General features: G+C 62.0%; 1 protein-coding gene across 6 annotated transcripts in view; it reads right to left on the bottom strand.

Annotated features, from left to right (window-relative positions):
- The window catches only part of NBEAL2 (neurobeachin like 2), a 29778-nt gene that overhangs the window by 814 nt on the left and 9811 nt on the right, over positions 1–19153 (bottom strand). For 3 of the 6 annotated variants that reach the window (XM_023248209.2, XM_023248189.2, XM_003982191.6), the window contains exons 7-52: positions 17913–17998; positions 17534–17816; positions 17266–17372; positions 16661–16741; positions 15176–15259; positions 14649–14747; positions 13608–14209; positions 13397–13529; positions 13186–13305; positions 12647–12968; positions 12349–12431; positions 12150–12242; positions 11750–11924; positions 11495–11628; positions 10974–11133; positions 10668–10770; positions 10349–10502; positions 10079–10237; positions 9769–9928; positions 9522–9607; positions 8832–9344; positions 7999–8177; positions 7744–7903; positions 7374–7511; positions 6923–7282; positions 6685–6834; positions 6390–6547; positions 6111–6235; positions 5886–6021; positions 5288–5448; positions 4872–5188; positions 4671–4766; positions 4187–4311; positions 3960–4100; positions 3649–3779; positions 3440–3549; positions 3223–3340; positions 3024–3121; positions 2399–2515; positions 1671–1760; positions 1477–1586; positions 1140–1312; positions 946–1040; positions 625–741; positions 368–526; positions 143–291 (exon numbers count right to left, since the gene is read on the bottom strand). In XM_023248209.2, coding sequence (XP_023103977.1) covers positions 143–291; positions 368–526; positions 625–741; positions 946–1040; positions 1140–1312; positions 1477–1586; positions 1671–1760; positions 2399–2515; positions 3024–3121; positions 3223–3340; positions 3440–3549; positions 3649–3779; positions 3960–4100; positions 4187–4311; positions 4671–4766; positions 4872–5188; positions 5288–5448; positions 5886–6021; positions 6111–6235; positions 6390–6547; positions 6685–6834; positions 6923–7282; positions 7374–7511; positions 7744–7903; positions 7999–8177; positions 8832–9344; positions 9522–9607; positions 9769–9928; positions 10079–10237; positions 10349–10502; positions 10668–10770; positions 10974–11133; positions 11495–11628; positions 11750–11924; positions 12150–12242; positions 12349–12431; positions 12647–12968; positions 13186–13305; positions 13397–13529; positions 13608–14209; positions 14649–14747; positions 15176–15259; positions 16661–16741; positions 17266–17372; positions 17534–17816; positions 17913–17998 — 7450 coding nt within the window. The remainder of the gene's footprint in view (positions 1–142; positions 292–367; positions 527–624; positions 742–945; positions 1041–1139; positions 1313–1476; positions 1587–1670; positions 1761–2398; positions 2516–3023; positions 3122–3222; positions 3341–3439; positions 3550–3648; positions 3780–3959; positions 4101–4186; positions 4312–4670; positions 4767–4871; positions 5189–5287; positions 5449–5885; positions 6022–6110; positions 6236–6389; positions 6548–6684; positions 6835–6922; positions 7283–7373; positions 7512–7743; positions 7904–7998; positions 8178–8831; positions 9345–9521; positions 9608–9768; positions 9929–10078; positions 10238–10348; positions 10503–10667; positions 10771–10973; positions 11134–11494; positions 11629–11749; positions 11925–12149; positions 12243–12348; positions 12432–12646; positions 12969–13185; positions 13306–13396; positions 13530–13607; positions 14210–14648; positions 14748–15175; positions 15260–16660; positions 16742–17265; positions 17373–17533; positions 17817–17912; positions 17999–19153) is intronic. The other 3 variants (XM_023248202.2, XM_045049421.1, XM_023248199.2) reach the window with 2 other exon arrangements.

Below are 19153 nucleotides of genomic sequence, written 5' to 3'. Positions count from 1 at the left end.
AGAATGTGCCCACAGACAGGTAAGGGGCTGTGGGTGCACACCAGAGAGGGGTGGGGGTGGGCTGGGGGATAGCACCTCTTGGTGTCTTCTTACAGTGACTACCACCCTGAGGACCCGTGAACTCATAAACAGTGGCACTCACTTGTTCAGGTGGAGGATGTGCAGGGCACACTGTGCTGTGCCCAGCAGAACAAAGTCCTCTGTCACTGCCAGGGCTGTGGGCTGCTCTACCAGGGGCAGCGAAACCCTCAACTTCCCATTCACTGAGTACAGGTGCAAGGAGTAGGTGACCTGGAAGAAGCAAGAGGTGTCAGCAAGGACAGAACACCAACTACCCCTTTCTTGTCTGAGCACCCCTTTTCCATACCTGAGCCCCGACACGTTCCCACGCCGAGCTCTGTACCACAATCTGGCCCTCTGACCCCAGCACCAGGTGGGACACAGGTCCGGGTAACGTGGCCCCTGGGGGCTGTAGTGCTGCCACAAATTGGCCACGGCGTACAGTGTGGATGATCACAGTTCCATCCTGCAGGAAGGCAGCTTAGGGTGCTGGGCAGGGGTCTCTAATCTCCAGGGGCATTGCCTAGCAAACTTGGCCTCCCCTGGGCACAGGCGCACACACACCTCAGATCCAGACACAGCCATGTCGAGTTCAGTGCTGATGGCCACACAGCTCACTGCAGCCTCATGCCCGTAGAGGACCTGCACGGGCTTTGATGCCAGTCCCACCGAGAGACCGCCCTGTAGGGAGCCAGGGCTGGCTCAGAACTGGGGACATCTCACTACCCTGGCCCCTGAGTGAGAAGGCTAAGGCTCAGGAAAGTGATGGCCTCGTCCAAAGCCAGAGAGCTGGAGGGTCGTGGAGCCCCAGCCTTGCTCACGGTAGCAGAGAGAAGGGCAGGTCTGGACTTACGGGGGCCCCACGGGGCTGCCCACCCAGCATACCTCCTGCAGAAGCCGCCACACCATGCACGTGGTGTCCCGGGAGCCTGAGATGAGGTAGATGCCGCAGGTGTCCAATGCAAGGCAGGTCACTACATCTGCATGGGGAGGGGAGGGTACAAATGGAACAGAGTAGTCACACACCCCCTGGCCAGCTACCCCCACCCGCACCACCCCACCTCCAAGGCTGCCCATACCAAGGTGGCGGTTGAGTTGCTTCAACAGCTTGCCCCGGGATAGTGAGGTCACTCGCAGACTGCCATCCCAGTGGCCACCACTGAACAGCAGCTTTCCGTCGGGGGTCACTGCCAGGGCTTGCCCACTCACACCACTGCCTGGCACCCACGGGCCACTCAGCAGTCGCTGCATCCTGACCCAGTGAGGGGGATGACAGGTGAGGCCAGGCCAAGAAGACCCAGGCCCTCAGAGACCTAGGCCAGACCCCGCCACCGGCCCACGCTCTGGCTGGGTGGGAAGACGAGTCAGGGGACAGGGTATTTAGAGCCCACCCCTGCCCACATCCCTGTGTCCTACTTGGGGTTGCCTATGGTGGGGTCTTTGCTGAAGCTGAAGTAGTTGTTTATGTTACGGTCGTAGGGCAACCAGCTGTGGGTGCCCAGCAGCCCACTGGCACTCACGGTCACCTGTGGGCAAGAGGGGGCAGAGGTGGGTGTGGGGCGGAGTCAGTGAGGGGTGCAGCTACGATGGGCTCTGCCTGGTGCACTTACCAACAGGTCTGAGGAGCCCTGGATGATGAAGGAGTGGGACTGCCGGTGGGGAACCAGGGCCAGTACCAGGGGCACGCCATCACTGATGACCTACAGAGTAAGAGTACCAGGCTAGCTATGCTTGCGTGGTCAGCCGGGTGCCCCACTCCCGTACCTACAGCCTGGGCTGCCATTCTTTCCTCTCCTCTCAACCCCCAGTGGCCACAGACTAGGCATCCTAGAGGCAGAGGTCCCTCTGAGAAACAGTCAAGAGAGATCAGTGGGCTTTCAGGAGGGCATCTCAGAAAGTAAGTGAGATGCAGGGACGGACAAGGATGGTCCTTCAGAATCTCAAGCTTGGTCTCAAGCTTGGTCCTCCAATCCTGTTACTGTTACTTCATATTCCCAAACCTGCTGGCAGCAGGAGAGGATAAACTAAAAACGTCGGGCCGGGAGGCATTCTGATGTAAGCATGAAGGTGAGGAAAGAAACATCCAAGGCCAAGACCCTTACTTCTGGTCTCCCTAAGGTTTTCAGAGACGGTTAGGCGAGTCAACACCTTGTCCAGGCCTTGGCAAACAAGGTGCCCCACTCCCACTCCCACATTCCTTTCCTGTTACCTCTTTTCCAAAGGTGTCTAACACCAGTGGTCTTGATTTAGGTTTTCCATCTGCCCCAAGAAGTTTGTAAGGACAGTGGAGTTAAACCCATTTCACAGAGTAGGAAGATGAAGCCCTGCCTCCCCTCACCTCCGCAAAGAAGGCCTTGAGCTGGTCCAGGTGCTGGAATATGCTAGGTGAGTTAGTGTCCAGACGTGCAAGGCGTTGGGCTGCTTCCTCGGCTGATAGCCGAGCTGGATGTGGCTCCTGTGGACAAGTGGCCGGTCAGTACCATGGCATGAGCATCCTTGACCATTTTTTTTTTTTTAATGTTTATTTATTTTTGAGAGAGACAGAGCATGAGCAGAGGAGGGGCAGAGAGAGAGAGACACAGAACAGCCTGAACAGGCTCCAGGCTCCAAGCCTTAAGCACAGAGCCTGACGTGAGACTTGAACTCACGAACCATGAGATCACGACCTGAGCTGAACTCGGATGCTTAATCGACTAAGCCACCCAGGCGCCCCTCTTTTTTTTTTTTTTTTAAGTTTATTTATTTAGTTTGAGAGAGAGAATGAGAGAAACATTGTGTGCGCATGTTCAAGTGAGAGAGGGGCAGAGAGAGAGAGAGAGAATTCCAGGCTGGTTCCGCACTGCCAGTGCAGAGCCAGACATGGGACTCGAACTCATGAACCATGAGAGCCGCAGTCAGACGCTTAACTGACTGAGCCACCCAGGCACCCCATATCTGACCATTAATCTCCAAGCTGGCCTTACCTTTAGCAGCTGACAGGGAGTCTGCCCAAAATTACTGATAATGCCCTCCAGAGCCTTCCGTTCCCGCTCATCCGCCACGTGGTCCAGGTCCACAGCCCCTGGGCAGGTAGGCAGAGCAGTCAGGGCTCCCTCTCTGCCCTCTACCCTCAGCCCTCCTCTCCTGTGCCCCAGCCCCCACTTGAGTCCAGCGCATGCCCACCCTCATAGGTGCAGTAATAGAAGACATTGAGGGCCTCCTCCGCGGCCGGTCCCCGCTGCTTGTAGCCAAAGATGAGGTCAATCCACTCGTGCAGGTGGGCAGACACATACTCCGACTCCTGGGGGCGGGGATGGGCCAGTCAGTCCAGGGACGGCTGAGCCCCCACCCCCACCCCTGACCCTCAACCCTGGCTGTCCGCCTGTGTTCCTCTCCTCACCAGAGCCTGGCGGTGCTGCTGGATGAAGTCCTCAGGAGAGCTGGCCCATGGCGGCAGCACCACATCGCCCACCTTCTCGTTGGTCAGCTGGAGGCAGCCCAGGTCGAAGCCTGGCAGGGAGGTCAGCTGTCTCACGGTCACCTGCTCCCTGGCCACCCCCAGCCTGCGTGCTCCGTGCCCAGGCCTCCCGGCCCCGCACCAGCTCTTACCGTTCTGGTTCTCCAGGAAGTCGGGGAAGTAGAAGAACTCCGGGATGAGCTCCTTCACGTCAGCGGGGCTCTCCAGGCGGGCCTGCCAGGCTGCCGCCACTGAGTGGAACTGCCGGTCGGAGCAGTCAAAGCTGGGGGAGGGGCACAGGCCAAAGTGAGGTGGGGAGGGTGGGGACAGGGAGGGCGAGCGTGAAGCTGCGGAAAGGGAGGGAGCCGGAGGGCCCAGGATACCTGGAGGACCCGCCTCTTCTCCCCATCTGCAGCGAGCCACCCTCACCCCTACCACCTGCTAGCCACCCCCCGGGCCGCACCGGCCACTCTGCAGCTGGACGTGCAAGGAGGTGAAGGGTTCCACGCGGATGAGGTAGTGCATCACGCCCGCCGCATTGGAATAGTGGGTGCCATAGTGGAACTTGTCGATGGTGCCCGCAGGGTCCTCGAAGCTCTCGTACCTGCAGCCAAGGGTAGCGGGAGAGTCAGCAGAAGCCCTGCCCTGGCCCATCCCAGCCCCCAAGCCCGGTCTTGCCCACACGCTCACTTCTCCCTCACGAGCTGGGCATGCTTGGGGTTCACCACACCGATGGGCTTGGACAGGTCCCGGAAGACGGCCGGGTTGCTGAGGTCCAAAGTTGGGGACACGTAGTCCTGCAGGACCCAGGGGAACTGGCCGCCCACCCAGGGAAGGAGCTGCATGAGGGTCCTGATGGCCTATCTGCCCAGCCTGCCCCACCCTCACCCTCAGGAAGATGGGCAGAGCCCCCAGATAGGGGCACACCACTTAGAGGGACCCCAGGGAAGCAGGACAGACAGTCCATAAACAGGATTTCCTTCAGGGAGGAGAGAGGCCAGCGGGGGAGGGTGGAGAGTGGGTGTGGATATGTTGGGAGGAGGGGCAGGGAACAGAAGCCAGCTGTCAGGCGGCACCCCCCCTCCCCCGCCCCGCCCCCACAGCACCTACACTGGGGCAAACCAGGGCTGGCAGACCAGAGGGGTAGGGGCGGAGGTAAGGAGTGGACCCTCACCACAGGGTACTGAGACAGGTCGTTGTAGGTCCGCCCTGCAATGGTGTTGAGTTGCATCAAGTATTCGAAGTTGGATATCTCACGCTGTACCCATTTCTGGGGGGCAGGGGCAGGCAAGAGGTGAGCCAGCTGGGCTGTCCGGCACTCCTCCCAACCGCAGGGCTCTGACCTTGCCCGCCCCCCACACTTGAGGCCTCTCACCTGGGTGAGGCCAGAGGCACGCAGCATCTCCTGGGGGGAGCGGCTGCTTAGGTAGCCTTGGGCTGGGGGGCGCAGGCGCAGGAGCCACGAGTACACCTGGTTCCGTACCTGGGTGTGGGGTGGGATGAGGCAGGGTTGGGGCCTGGGGGCCTGCCAAGGAGATGAGGCTGTGGTCCCGCCCACCTTGCACGGGAAGTTGAGGAAGTAGTTGGCCTGATCGATGAAGAAGAGCTCAAGGGCGGAGCGGCGCAGGTTGAAACGCCGCAGGTGGACTTCACGCAGCTGGGCGAGCGGGCGCCGGAAGTCGTGGCCGATGCCTGTGCAGACAGACATCAGGGGCAGGAGTCGCTCACCCTTGCCCCGCCAGAGGCAAGCCATCCCCTGACGCCCTTCTAACCAGCTCCAATAGGACACACCCTCCTCAGTTTCCACACGCTCTGCGCTGCCATCGTAGAAGTACACGTGCTGCGTTGTGATCTCCAGCAGCCCTGGGATTACAGCCACCACTGTGACCAGCTGGCACTCCGCTGACAGCACCAGCTTCTCATGCTGCTCGTCCAGTTCTGCTGCCTGCATCCTGGGGGCCAGCACCTGGTTCAGGCTCAAGGCTCTAGGACCACCCCCCCCCTTCCGAATAAGCCCAAGGACCAGACTCTCCAAGTGCCGTCACGTCATGAGGAACATACTCTCATGCTTCCCAGAGGAGAGGGAGGAACTGTCCCGGGTCCAGTGCCCACTGACCCCAGTCCCCACCCCAAACCAGAGCCCCTAAATGTCTAGCCATGACACCAACTCCCACCCCTGGCTCCCCCGGTTCTGGGGGCCCCCATGCTGGTCTGGTTTGTGTGTCTCAGTCCTGCCCGGGGGTGTCTAGTTACGAAAGAGTCACTCTCGATTCTGCTAGACAGCTCTCCCCAACCCCCCACCTGATTTTGGACAGCCCGTTCGGGGTGTTTAGCCCTGGCACAGACCCCTGCCCCCACTCCTGGTCAGCTCTCTCCAAGCCCCACTCACACGGTCTCCAGCGCGGCCAGCTCATCTTCGCCGAGCTGGTCTTCCGGAAGCTCCTCTGGCAGCGTGCTGACTTTGGCCTCCTTGGTGACTGCTAGAGGTAGCGAGGCCTCCTCGGTAGGTGTCAGGGGGGCTTCACCTGCAACAGGCCCAAGGGTGCTCAGCGAGAGCTGGGCGGGGCAAGGCTTTTGAGGTTGGGCAGATCCAGCTCAGGACACCCTCTCTCACCCAGGTTGTCCCGCAGGGCACTAGCTTCCAAATGAGGGTTGAAGTGATGGTTGGGCACTAGCTTCAGACGCATGCGCGAGTATGTCTCGGCACTGGACAACTTCCAGCGGGGAAGCGGTGGGTCCCTGCAGATACGTCCCGGATGGTGGTCATGGGTGGGCACAGAAGTCTGTAGAATGCCTATTCCTCCCAGGCCTCACCCCAAACGCAGTCTCGCTGTCCAGGTCCCTCCCGGAGCCCCGCCCCGCCCCTCCCGGACTCCACCCGAGCCCCGCCCACCTAAGGGCCCAGGCCCCACAGGGGCTGGAGAGCTGACGCCACAGCGCCCCCCAGTGGAGCAGAGCCGTGGAGTGCTGCGCTGCCTGCTGCTTCAGTGCCGCCGCGTAACGCAGCCCTTCCAGGCGTGCCCGTCTCTGTGCTGGTTCCAGCACCAGCTCCTGGGGAGTGGGGGTGGAGGAATGGGTCAGTCCCGCCGGCGGCTTCCTGTCCCGTCGGGTTTCTTCACGCTGTCCCACCAGCTATCCTCTGGGCACAGGAGTGGAGCAGCTCCCCACCCCCGCCCCGGGCTGCACACCTGGAAAGCCCGACGACTATGTGCCCGCTCCCTCTGGCGCCGCTGTCCACTACTCATGAGCGTGTCGTAGCAGGCATTCCAGAAGCCCGACATGAGGTCGTGGCTCTTCGCGTAGGTGTCCATTTCGAACTGCGACATGGTGGGCTGCACCTGAAGGATTGGGCAGGGAGAGGACACCAGTGCTCGATGTGGGTTCCCAGCCCCCCGTTTCTCTTCCCTGGCCCCCACCTCCAAATACCTGCTTGTCGATGAAGTGGCGCCATTCAGGTGTGGCACAAAAGGCCTGAAAGTCCTCGAAGAAGGTGGGGCTGCCGTTGGTGGGCGGCAGGGAAGGCAGCCCCCACTGGAGCCCCAGCGGCCCGTAGGCACGGTCCAGCAGCGTGCGCACCAGTGGCACCAGCCACGAGCAGCGTTCCGTGGCTGCGGCAGCTGCAGCTGAGGGCTCCCTTTCCTCGGTGGGCGTTTCTGAGGTGGGGGTGTTGAGTGCCCGCGCCAGCGCCGACTCCAGCTTGGAGAGCACGTAGCAGGCCTCCTCGCGCCGCATGGGCACCGCTGTCTGCAGGAGCGAGTGCAGCTTCACATAGGCCTGGGCGTGCAGCTGTGGGCGGCAGCAGGTGTGGGTGGCGTCCAGGCACACCCCGGGTTCCCTATGCCTGCCGCTGCCAGACCCCAACCCACCCCGTGCTCACCTGCGGGTCCTCCAGCAGGATGTAGCCAAGCACCAGGCGCAGGCCAATCTGTGCCATCTCTCGCAGATCTGCTGTGCCATTGGCCAGGTGTGGCCAGGCTCCCATACGATCCAGCAGGTTGCACACGCCTTCGAAGAGCTACAGCCCAACACATTCCAGGCAGCCGCCACCAGAGGAGGCCAGAAGCCCACCGGGAGGGAGCAAGGTAGGGTTTAAGTCTGGGGGCCAGGTAGGGTTTGCACACACAGACACCATTCTGACGCACCCGTGAGTGCACATGTGCACTTGCCCACCTCCCACGCCGGATGCCTGCAGGCTCCTGTGAACACGCGGACTCATGTGGCCCTCACAGGCCCCTGAGCTGTCGCACCTTCTCACTCCACAGCTCCTGATTACCGTGACCCTCGGCGCACAGGAAGTCCTGCAGCAGGCGCAGCAGCCAAAGCGCCTGCTGGGTGAGGCTGGCCAGGACCCCAGCAGGGGCCTCTTTGATGTCGGTCAGGGCTGACTCCAGCATCATCTCCAGGAGGCTGGGGGTGGGCAAGGGACTCAGGTGTCCGCCTGGCTGTCTTCCTTCCCCTCAGGCGTCCCAGAGGCCCCTCACCCTGCCAAGCTGTCTCCTCACCTGCGCTTGATGCAGTCTGGCGGGCGCACCAGCGTGGCTGAGGCGCCCAGCTGGGTGAGCACCGAGAAGACCTGGCCACGCTCCCGCCAGGCGGCCTCATCGCTGCCTTCCACGCCCCGCCACGCCACCGAGAACAGCACGTTGGTGAGCAGGTTGCACAACTCCTCCTCAGGGGTTTGCTGTGGGCACAAAAGGGTGTGGGGGTGTGGGCGGGGGTGGGAGGGAGGCGCTGGCTCCTACACTATCCCTGCTGAGCACCCCTTGCCTTGCCGACCACTAGTAGGGACAGCTGGAGGCAGAGCATTCAGCCAGCAGACACCCTGGGGCCTGGAAGAATGGCGCAGGGGCCTTAGCCACTACCTGAATATTCTAGACAGAATCCTGGGGTTTCAAGGACTCCTAAGAACAGATGAGCTGGCTCACAAATTGCCCCACAGCAATCTCAGGCCCAAGAACCATACTGGAATTCTCTGGAGGAATGCCATAGAATAAGCAGAGACCCATGCCCAAACCTGGAAACACAAGGCAGATTCCTTAGAACTATAATGCCCACAGGCCCTGTGAAGTGTCTGCCCTACAGGCTCTCTTGAGGACTTTCCAAAGCCTGGCTGGCGCCTCCACTCTGGCTCAGCATCGTCTGTCCTGTTCTAGGACCCCCTACCCCGGGAACACAACTGCAGATGACAGCAATGAGGCCGCAGCACCAGGGCTGACCAGCACCTATAGCCCTGATGTCAGACAAGACCCCACCTCTGGAAAGTCTATACTGCCTGCCCTGTGTCCCAGAGGTGTCCCTTAGAGTGCCGCAGTGGCAGAGAGCGGACCCGCCTCACCTGTGGGTTGCTGGTATTTGAGGTATCATCCCCACTGATGGCGGGTTCCGGGAGGCTGCCGTCCTCCAGCACGTTGGAGAGACTAGAGCTATGGCGGCCATGGGCCACAGGGAAGGGCCGGGGCCCATCCAGTGGGGAAGGTGTGCCAGGCTGGCTGGCCGGAGTAAGAGTCCCACTGCCACTGCCACTGCCCGCATTGTTGCACGAACCCACGCTGGCCCGTTCCAGGCCCAGGTCAAAGGGTGTACAAAATGGAGAGAGAGCGTGGTAAAAGCTGTCAGGGTCGGGGCTGGGAGTTTCCGAGGGCAGGAAGACATCCGAAGACTCAGGTGATTCGGTGGGTGGCTTGCATAAGGCTGGCTCTGGGGATGTGGGTGTCTCTGGGGGAAAGGGCAGGGGACTGCCAGCTGTGGCAGCCTCCAGGACGTACAGCCGGGTCAGCACATCCTGCCAGCCGGCCTGCCGGGCCAGCAGCTGCACTACGTCTGGTTGTCCGTGGATGAGGTGGAAAAGCTGCCGGGCCAGGGCACAACAAGTGAGGGACTCATCCAGCAGTCTGCCCCCCCAGACTCCCGTCCTAGGGCCTTCACATGGGGGGAGGCCTCCAGAGAGCGCTCCTCACAGGAAGGTAAAGCGAAGCCCCCAGGGTAGAAGCCCCCTCTTCCGCAAGCTTTCACTTCCCATACTTACCTGGCGACAAACGTCCAGGCGGACGCCGAGGTCAGCCTGGAGGGACAGCTGCACCACAGCCAACAGATCTGAGAGGTTCAGGCAATCTGGGGAGATGGCCAGAGAGACTCTGAGGGATTGACCCCAGCCCTGCTGGCTCAGCCTTGACCCCTGTACCAACACCTTTCCTATGTCCACCTGCCCTGTTTCCTGAATCCATCACACCCTTCCTCCTGGCCTGCCTCTTGGCCCCAACTGAGATATATACCTGCCCCCAGGAATAGCTTGTAGAGGCCCTGGCAGAGCTGGGGCGAAGCAGCCCCCTCCGGCAGGCAGGCGATGAGACCCTGGAGACCGTATTCTCGCAGCCGGAGCCGCTGGCGACTCCGTTCAGGTAAGCGCTCGTTCTGCTGCAATCTGCGCAGGATCTGGGGCGGCGGGGGGGGGGGGGGGGGGTAGCGTCACAAGGGGTTTGTTATCACTGGGGAAGGAGTTACTGGAGGAGGGGAAGTCACACCTCCCTGGCCCTCAGGCAGGGGCCATGTCAAATGGATGCTAGGGGGTTGGGCTGGGTGTACCTTGCAGACTCGGTCGGGCAGCAGGGACAGTGACCTTGGCTGCACCAGCAGTGCCAGCAAAACCTCAAGGTTCCCCTGCTCCAACAGGAAGACAGCCAGAGCCTCCTGTGCTGGTGAGCCCTGCAGCAGTGCCAGCAGCAGGTCCAGAGCACCCGCCACCTGGGGACACGGCAAGTGACACAAAGCCTCATTCTGGGCCGGCCGCTCCCCACAACACGGTCCACACCCCACCCCGCACCTAAGTCTCACCCTCAACAGCCTCCAGCCTACCTGGCCATCATCGCCTGTAGCCGCCAGAAAGCTCAGCGTGACCTGCAAGTGATCAGTGGCGGAGCTCCGGACCAGGAACTCCCGCACCAGGCCGAGGAGTGAGGTCTGCACTGTGCGCACGTCGTCAGCCGCTAGGGGGTGCTCCCGCTGTGGGCTGGGCCGGTCCCGGCAAGCGCAGCCACCCAGGGCCAGGAGAAGGCAGGGCAGCGGAGGGGAGAGAACAGGGAGGGCAGTGGGCAGGTGAGCTGGAGGGGGGTGGGGGGGAGGGTCGACCCCGTCCGCAAGGCCAGAGGCAGCTGTGTCAGCCCCGCAGCCTCACCTGTAATGGGTGCGCAGCGCATCCAGGATGAACTGAACCCCATACTTCTTCCGCAGCTTCTGTCTGTGCTCCCGGACGATGCTAGACATGTACTGGATGTGGCCTGAGCGGGCATCACCAGAGGCCTCAGGCCACCAGGCTGAGCTGAGCCCCTTCAGCTATCCCTCCAGGACAGGGCCATGTTCCCCTCACATGCCCCGGGGGAAGACAGGTCCCCTCAAGTCACCCGAAGCGGGGCTAGAGCTTCTCAGAACCTCTACCCCCACCCTGCCCGGTGGCGTCCCTCATCCAAGGCCCCACACCTACCCAGGCGCACGGCAAAGTCACTGGGGCTCCACAGGTGGAAGTTGAAGAGCAAATGCTGGTAAAGCAAGTACAGGAGGGGCCCACTGCCCTCCGCTGCCACCTGCTCCATCAGCAGCTGGGCAGACATGAGCACATTCATGTCCATGGCCCAGCTGGGGACCTGGGGTGGAAGGAGCCAGGGTGAGGTGGCAGGCCCTGGCTGCGTGCTACTGAGCCTCCCGGTACCCACCCTGCCCTGCACAGGCGGACGGACACGAGCATCCTGCCTACTCGGAACCCTTTGCTGGCTCCCCGCTGCCTGAGGCGCAAGGCCCCCAGCCTGCTATGCAGGTCTCCAGCCCCAGCAGGTGCTGATGCTTCCACCAGACCATCAGCCAAATCCTGCCACGCCTGGCAAGGCCCCACTCAGACGCCACCACCTCTCCCAGGAGGCTCTCCTCAACAGACTCAGCTTCCCCTTCCTAGTCCCCCCACCCAGTCCACTTGGTCAGACAGGGCAGCCCCCTCCCCGCCTGCCCCACCTTGCGCAGCAGGGCCCCGATGATGGCAGGCCCCTGGCACTGCACCAGGCTCTCCTGGTTCACCGTGTGGCCCTGCAGGAAGTTCCGCAGCATCAGCAGAAAGGCGGCCACTGCATTCCTCTCCATGCGCTCTTCTACCCGCCACCAGGAAGGGGACAGATGTGTGTCAAGGGCCTGCCAGCGGTCAAGCACTCTGGCCTCCTTGTCATGGCAAGATCTCCTCGCCACCCCAACCTAGGCACCAGGGCCGCTTACCGGAGGACTTGCCCAGTGGGAGAAGCAGGCCCTGGGTGTTGTGGCCAGAGGTCAGTTCGGGCCCCACGAGGTCATGTGTCTCGGCTGGACCTGCCTCGGCCTCTTGGGGCTGTGAAGCCACTCGCTCCAGCAGGGGCAGCAGGGCAGCCATGCCTCCCACGCAAGTCACCACGTCCTAGGGGAAGGGCTGGCCGTGTGAGGGCAGCTGCCTGTCGCTTCCTGCCCCGTTCCACCCCAGCAGACCTTCCAGTCTGGGAACCTGGGTCCAGGGGAGTTTTGTTCTCTAGAGCTTGTCTCCCAGAGACCTCCCAGCCCACCCTGCACACACACACACACACACACACACACACGTGCCTGTGTTTACACTCCCTGCACACACTGCCCGCATGGGCACACACACCTTCACGTCCCAGGTCTCCACCCTGTGGCCTGTCAGGCGGCCATCCAGCCTGTGGCCAGGAGACAGGTCCAGGCAGATGTTGTTCTTACAGGCCTGTGGGCAGGCGGCAAGGGTCAGTTGAGAGAGGAGGCGGCACACAGAGTGTGGGAGCCACGGGGGGACGGCGGCAGGGGCGAGCCAGTTGCCTCCCACCCAGTACCTGAGGTGAGTAATGGAGGAGCAGCTTGGTGCTGAGCTCGTGTAGTTCCCCCTCGGGCTTGAAGGGTGCCATCTCATTGGGCCCTGGGGGGTGGGCAGGGGGTTTCAGGCCTGGCTGGGCCTCTGGCCAAACCCCATCCAGAGCCCGCCTCTTCTCTGTCCGATCAGAGGACATATATGCCTAGGGACACCTTCTCCCTCCCCTCCTGGACCCCTAGTTTCTGGCCAGGGCACTTCATGAGCCCCAACCAGCCGCGTCTGGGGTGGGGCTGGGCCGGTGCGTGGCAGGTGATGCATACCCAAGGTGCTCAGGGCCCGCAGGAACGCTGCCTGCAGGGCTTCGTGGAAGATGACCACGGCTCCCAGCTCACCCTCCAGAGACGTGGGGCTGCCCCACCGAGTGTCCTGTGTGCCTGCAAGGGTGGAGCTGATGCTGCCCTCCTGCAGGGGGGCCACCAGCCCCGACCCCCAGCCAAGCCCTGCGGTAGCCGGGACCGACTGGGAGCGGGACAGGGAGGGGTGAGCGTGAGCCAGGGCAGCGGGGACTGGTGGCGGAGGCAGCCCCGTGGTGGTGGTCGTTGTGCGGTGCCCAGCGGAGCCGATACAGCAGGAGGAGAAAGGCTGCGGGGCCAGGGTTGGGGGAGTGGTCAGGTCACAGCAGAGCCTGGGGCTCCACCTGCATCCGGTTCCTCACAGTGACCCCCAAGGCTGCACAGACCCCAGAGGCTGAAGTCTGAGGTCTATGTGAGGTGGGGGTGGGGGACACAGGGGCTGCAGGCTTCACCCTATCCAAGACACTCCCGCTACCCAAGGCCTCCCCAAACCCTGCTTGGCACACCTCACTGAGAGAGGGGCAGCGGAGGGGTGCTGTCTTGACCGGATGGCCGTCTTTGTAGACATGGACCAGGTTCTGGCTGAAGGGCCGGCGCCCAGGCATATGGACAATGGCCACGCAGTGCTAGAACAGAAGCCACAACATCAAGCCGTGGGCTGGCACTGGGGGCCTCCTCCACCCACTCCCCCTGGACCACACGAGGGTAGAGGCTCACCCAGGCAGAGTCGGCAAAGGACACTTCAGGCAAGCTCATGGTCAAGTACTCCTTCCGGGTGCACACGGCCACCACCAGTGTCCCAGCTGCCGTGAAGAAGGCCTCAAACCCTGAGCCGCTGCTGGTGAAGAAGCTGGGGGGAGGCCAAGCCAGTTATGCCTGCTGCTCTCCTCACCCTGGCCCTGCGCCCCGGTCCCTGGAAGTTACCCACCTGTACAGCTGCTTCCGCTGGAGTGGCCGTGAGGGGGCCGGGGCAGGTGCTGCAGCCGTGGGGTGCAGACAGAGCCAGGCATGGAAGGTGAAGCCGGGTCCTGGCCATCGCTGCACGGGGGGTACCATAATACCGGCCATGCTGGGCGTGAGGTCAAAGTAGTGCAGGGCTCGTGCAGGGCCCCGGTGCCGGGCCATGCCCGACAATGCACGAATGATGGCACCGGCGTGTCGGGCATTCCCAGCCTCCGCTCCGCCCGGCCCCGAGTCCAGCCCTGGCGGGGGGCGCAGCAGGCAACGAAGCTCCAAGGGCCGCAGAGACACACGGCCCAATGCCTGCAGCAGCGCCAACAGCTGCTCCTGGCAGCGGACCCCCAGGGCGACCCCCGTGCTGAGCGTCTCCAGCAGGTAGCCCACCAGACCCGCCTGCACACACGTGGAGCGGCTGGCGGGGCAGCTGTCGCAGAGCCACCAAAGGCGTTGTGCGAGGAAGAGCCGCAGCTCCGCCGTGGGCAGGGCCGGCAGCCACTGCATCAGCATCAGCACGGGCTGCTCGTTCAGGATCGGTGGCGGTGGACATACGCTGTGGTCCCCCTCCACAGCCTAAGGGGAGAGAGAACGGCATAGTTCCTGGGCAACTGGCATGGGACGGGCCACCCTGCCAACAGTGGGACTCCCCGGCCTCAGTGGATTTGCCTTCGGCCTGGGAAAGCAACACGTGCTACCCCATCTTGCCCACGGGGCGGATCTCAGGTTCAGGAAAGTTCAGGGAAGTTCAGGACGAGCACCGTTAATTCCCGAGCCTTGGCTTTTGGTCTGGGTTGGCCTGCCCCAATGGCGTGTTCCCAGGATGATCTTGGGACTTGCTCACACGTACCAGAATCTTCACCCCAGTGCAACTGACACATGTGCTCAGGCCACAGGTCACACTATGTACTGCCCACAGCCAACACAGTCCCCAAGGTGGAGAGTTCCCCTTCCAGGGAAACCCTCAGTCCTGACCGCCTCTGGGACCCTGACGCCAAAATGCCCCTGCCCTCACCATGTTGAGTAGCTCCTGCAGCAGCCGATGGGTGGGGGGACCTTGGCTCTGCAAAACCTCGTGCAGGTGAGGGTAGCCAATGCGCTCTTTAAACACCTCCTGTGCAGGGTTGTGTGGGGAAAAAGTGAGCATGTGTGTGGGCCCCGGGGCAAACACACCCCACGGAAACCCTGGAGGAAGCGTCATCTTCCAGGGCTCCCCCGCTGGCTCTGCCTCTGGGTCGCAGTGCTAGCAAGGGCAAGGGGCTGTGGGTGGATGTGGGGGCAAGGGTCCCCCTCAGAAGGCTCTAGATGGTGGTTAGCCCACAAGTATCCTCCCTAGTGCTTCCCTGACCCAGGATATCCAGCTGCCAGCACTGACCGATGACCATGTCTGCCCAGTGGGCTGAGCTGCACCCCAGGGGGCAAGACGGTCACCTCCCCAGCTCCCTTGCTCTAACAGCCACCAACCAGACTAGGTCTGGGGGCACGCGGTCAGCTTAACTGCCATCCCCCACCCCTACCACAGCCAGAACGCCGTGTCCTCACCTTGGCTGAGGGGGAGCCGCTCATGATGCAGGTAAGTACTCTGACTACGTGCACCGCGATGGCATCTGTGTCCTGGTCCAGTACCTTGGGGTGGGGAGGGTCAGTCAGAAGAACCGGGGGCCAGGGGGTCACAGCTGGCAGCCCCCTGCTCCTGGTGTAGGGCCAGGAGCAGGTGCCCCGAGGCACATAGCTGAGCTGGCTGGAGGCTTTGGGAGTAGAGGTACCAGGCCTCCTCCTCCTTGCTTGAACTGTTATGACCCTCACCCTGCCCCAGGGACCCCTCTGAGGAGCTCGGCAAGGCCCACTTTGACAAAGAAGCCAGGAAGAAACCAAGACCGGGAAGTGCCTCACTGGGACACATCAACAGGGGACCCTCTCGCCATAACTCTTTATCCCCAGTGTCTGGTAGGCTTACGGGCCCCCACCCATCCTTACCCAAGCTAAACACACATGTGCAGGCAGGCAAGTGCCCCATCACCCATGATGATTGACGGGGGTTGGGGAATTTAGGGACCATCAATCACAGGATGTTAGAACCGGAAGAACCTTCGAGACCTTTGAGTCCTACCCTGCCCCTTGCCCCTAGATCAGGTGGAGACACTGAGGCTCACCCTGGCTGAACCTGACAGCTAGAAGCATGCGCTGCTCACTCGCCCTGCCCCACCCCTGAGGACTGAGGGGTCAGCAGGGCTTGGAGAATTTGTCAACAGGGGCCAGGCTGTATTTGGGCTCCATGGGGCCTGACTCCCCAAGTGACTTCACACGACCTTTCTCCCCTCTCTGGGCCTCAATTTTTTTCTCATCTGTGAAAACCGGGGGTCTCACCTGCCTTGCCTGCTTAGTAGATGAATAGATATGCAGGCTCTCAGAAAATAGGCAAGTGTAATGGCCACAGGGGGCTGCCTCGTAAAGACAAAGCTGGGAGACTCTAGAGGTTGGGGCCCAGGTGTTAAACCACCAGAGAGAGGGCTCTCCACACAGAGCCCCTAACTGACAGCTCGCAGCCTCCTACAGCCCTCATGCAAGGTGAGGCAGGCAGCACATCATAAGGGGATACGGGACTCCCAGTAACCTGCTTAAGGCAGGGACAAGGACCCATAGAAAGAAATGGCCCCATGTGGGGGACCTCCTTTTCTGTGAGTGACTACAGCCAAATCCAGTAGTATCTGGGCCTCAGTCTCCGCTTCTGGGAATGGGGGTAGGTGGTTGAGTTTCGAAGGTTCCTTCCAGCCTGGCAAAGCCAAACTCTAGCTCCCAATACAAATACTAGGCAGGGCACAGAACACTCCTGCCCATTCCCTAGGATAAGGATAGGGAAGGTGGGCGAGATAGCATGGGGGACCCAGCCCTGTCGCTAGGCCACACCAGACCTTACACATGTCTGCTCATTCCCCCTGCATAGGCAGGAAAGGCTTAGAGAGGGAGCCACAGCGGGTGGGGTCCCAGGGAGGTGAGTGCCTGAGCTGATCAGCCCCAAGGTGGTACCTTCTGGACATCGGGCTCGGTCAGTAACCGGGTAGCCAGGTCACTGTCCCCCTCAGGGGGCGCCCGGGCCTGCAGGTACAGCTGTGGGGAAGGGGGAAGGCACAAGATATAGGAGGCAGAGGAGAGAGAAGAGGAGGAAGATGGGGGGAGGGGTGGGGTTAGAGCAGGACCTGGGGCGGCTGCTAGAGCTCCACCCCAAGGGAAGGCTCTGTGTGCCCCAGGCCGAGTGCCCCACCAGGCACTAAGAAGAATGGGGGAATCTGAGCTGCCCATGCCCTGCTCAGAACAGAGTCGGGGAGGGTGGGGCAGATAAGTGGGCAGGAGAAGGTACTGTATCTAAAACAGCTGAGCCCTCTTCCTGCCCTCGGACTTGGGGCTGGGGAAAGAGGGACCAGGGGCCAGGGCAGCTCCGGTCCTTCCAGGACATCCCCCTCCTATGGCATGCAGAGCCATCCTGAGCCTTAGGCCATCCCACCAGCCACAACCCGCCCCCCCCCCCCCCCAGCCAAGTCCAGCCCAGGTTTGCTCAGCAGCAGCTCAGTCCCCAGAAGTGGCTCAGCAGCCTCTGGGTTCCAGGCCCTCCCCCCCAGCCGGGCCCAGCCCACCTTGCTATTCTGGATGAGGCGAGTAAGGTGCTCAAAGCAATTGTTGCTGAGGAAGGTGGCCTGCAGCACCGGCCGATCCTCACATGCCAGCATCATGGGGATGGCATCTGTGGAGGGGTCTAGGGTCAGCCCCGCTCAATCCCTTGTCAGCAACACCTCCGCTCGGCCTTAAACCTTCTTCCCATGCTTCCCAGTCCTGCCTTCCATCATCACTTAGACCTTTCCCTGCTAGAGCCACCTCCCCAAGAGCCTGGGAGCCCATACCCACCGAGCATGCTGACCCGTAGGGTGACGAGGGCCTCTTCAGGGCCTGGGCTTGGGCCCGCCGGCCAGTCGGCATTAAGGATGCGGAAGTAGCCCTCAAGCAGGGTTCGGAGCTCTGGCCCACGAGGGGGTGTGCGGCTGGCATGCAGGACATGTACTGCACCCACTAGTGCCTCCAGTGCCAGGGGCACTAGGCGGGGGTCCTGGGCTGGCCCACGGTCCCAGCCCCGTACCACACCCAACAGGCCCTGCACAGAGCCGGCGCTCACAGCCATCTGCCCGTTCTCCTGCAGGTGTGGGCAGAGATGGCAATGGTCAAGGCGCTCAACCAGCAGAGACCCTGAGATGGCCACCCTCTGGTCCACAGGCTCTTCCTGGCTTACCTTCCCTCCTGCAAGGACAGCACCAAAGAGGTGGACGAGACGCAAAAGCAGCACGGGAGGCAAGCCATCTGCATCCTGCAGGCTCTCTGGATAGGGTGAGTGGGCAGGACAGGACAATGTCACCAAGCTTGCAGGTGCCCTGGGGTGGGGGTAGGGGGCTGGGGCTGAGAGAAAAGACCTGGCTCTGTACTTGGGGGGGTCCAAGATGCCATGGCTCTGTGCCAGGGTGTCTAGGGAAAACACAGCCCTTCTTTGGGGAGCTTGAAGGGACGTGGTCCTGCCCGGAGAGCCTGGCCAGTTCCCCAGATCCTTAATCCCCAATGTGGGGACCCCAGGGTAAACACACACACCCCACCCCACTTCCCCATGGCAACCCAGGGTTTAGTTTCTCAGATACAAATCTGGTCCCTCTACCCTGTTGACGGTTGGAGCTTCCTGTGACCTGCTCTGGGGACTTTGCTGTATCTACCATACAGATGCCCCCCACCCCCACCCATGCGCCTGCTGGGGACTTCTAGGGGCTTTCACAGCTTCATATGTGGGAGGCCCACCTGGCCCTGCTCCAGCAAAGCTGGACAGGATGCCAGGCCACAGAATGAAACCCAGAGAGCAGAAAGGACCAGCCCTGGGTCACATGAGTGGTGTGTATGGTGGGGGGGTGGGGGTGGGGCAAGGGCAGGGCTCACTAGATTTACGTGGGATGGGGTGGGACAGCTCCCTGGACACAGGGCATTTGAGAGTGCAGGTGGCCTGGGCAGGGAAAGGAAACAGTAGGAAAAGACGTGGTAACTAGCCGCATTCCAGGACTAGCAGACCGGGTGCAGAGGGCAAGTGGGGCTGGAAAGGGAGGCTATGGGAGGAGCAGGACCTGATCCTGAGGTGCCAGGCCACCAGTGAGGGGTTTAGGGCAACGGGAACAAAATCCAGTCTGTGCTGGGAAGTGCATTCAGGTTGTGGGACAATGGAGGCAGGGAGTTCCCCAGGGGCATCTCCTCTCTTGGGGCTGTTGCCCCTGCTCCAGATGCCAGGCCTGCAGCTCCATGGGACATCCCAGAGACACTTAGACACTTTTCTGTCCCCAGAGGCCACCACTTTACCAAGCCTGGCCTGCCCCTGTCCACGCACACCTTGCCCTGTCCCATCTAAGGTCCTGGCCACTCTCATTCCAATGAGAGGAAAAGAGGGGACCTAAGAGAAGAGGGCTCCCAGGGGGCACAGGTCCTGGAGGAACTGACCCCAGG

This window comes from Felis catus, chromosome A2 (genome assembly GCF_018350175.1).
Source record: "Felis catus isolate Fca126 chromosome A2, F.catus_Fca126_mat1.0, whole genome shotgun sequence".
NCBI classification, from domain to species: Eukaryota; Metazoa; Chordata; class Mammalia; order Carnivora; family Felidae; genus Felis; species Felis catus.
Note: the sequence above shows the minus strand (reverse complement) of the source record. Positions and strands in the feature narration are given on the sequence as shown.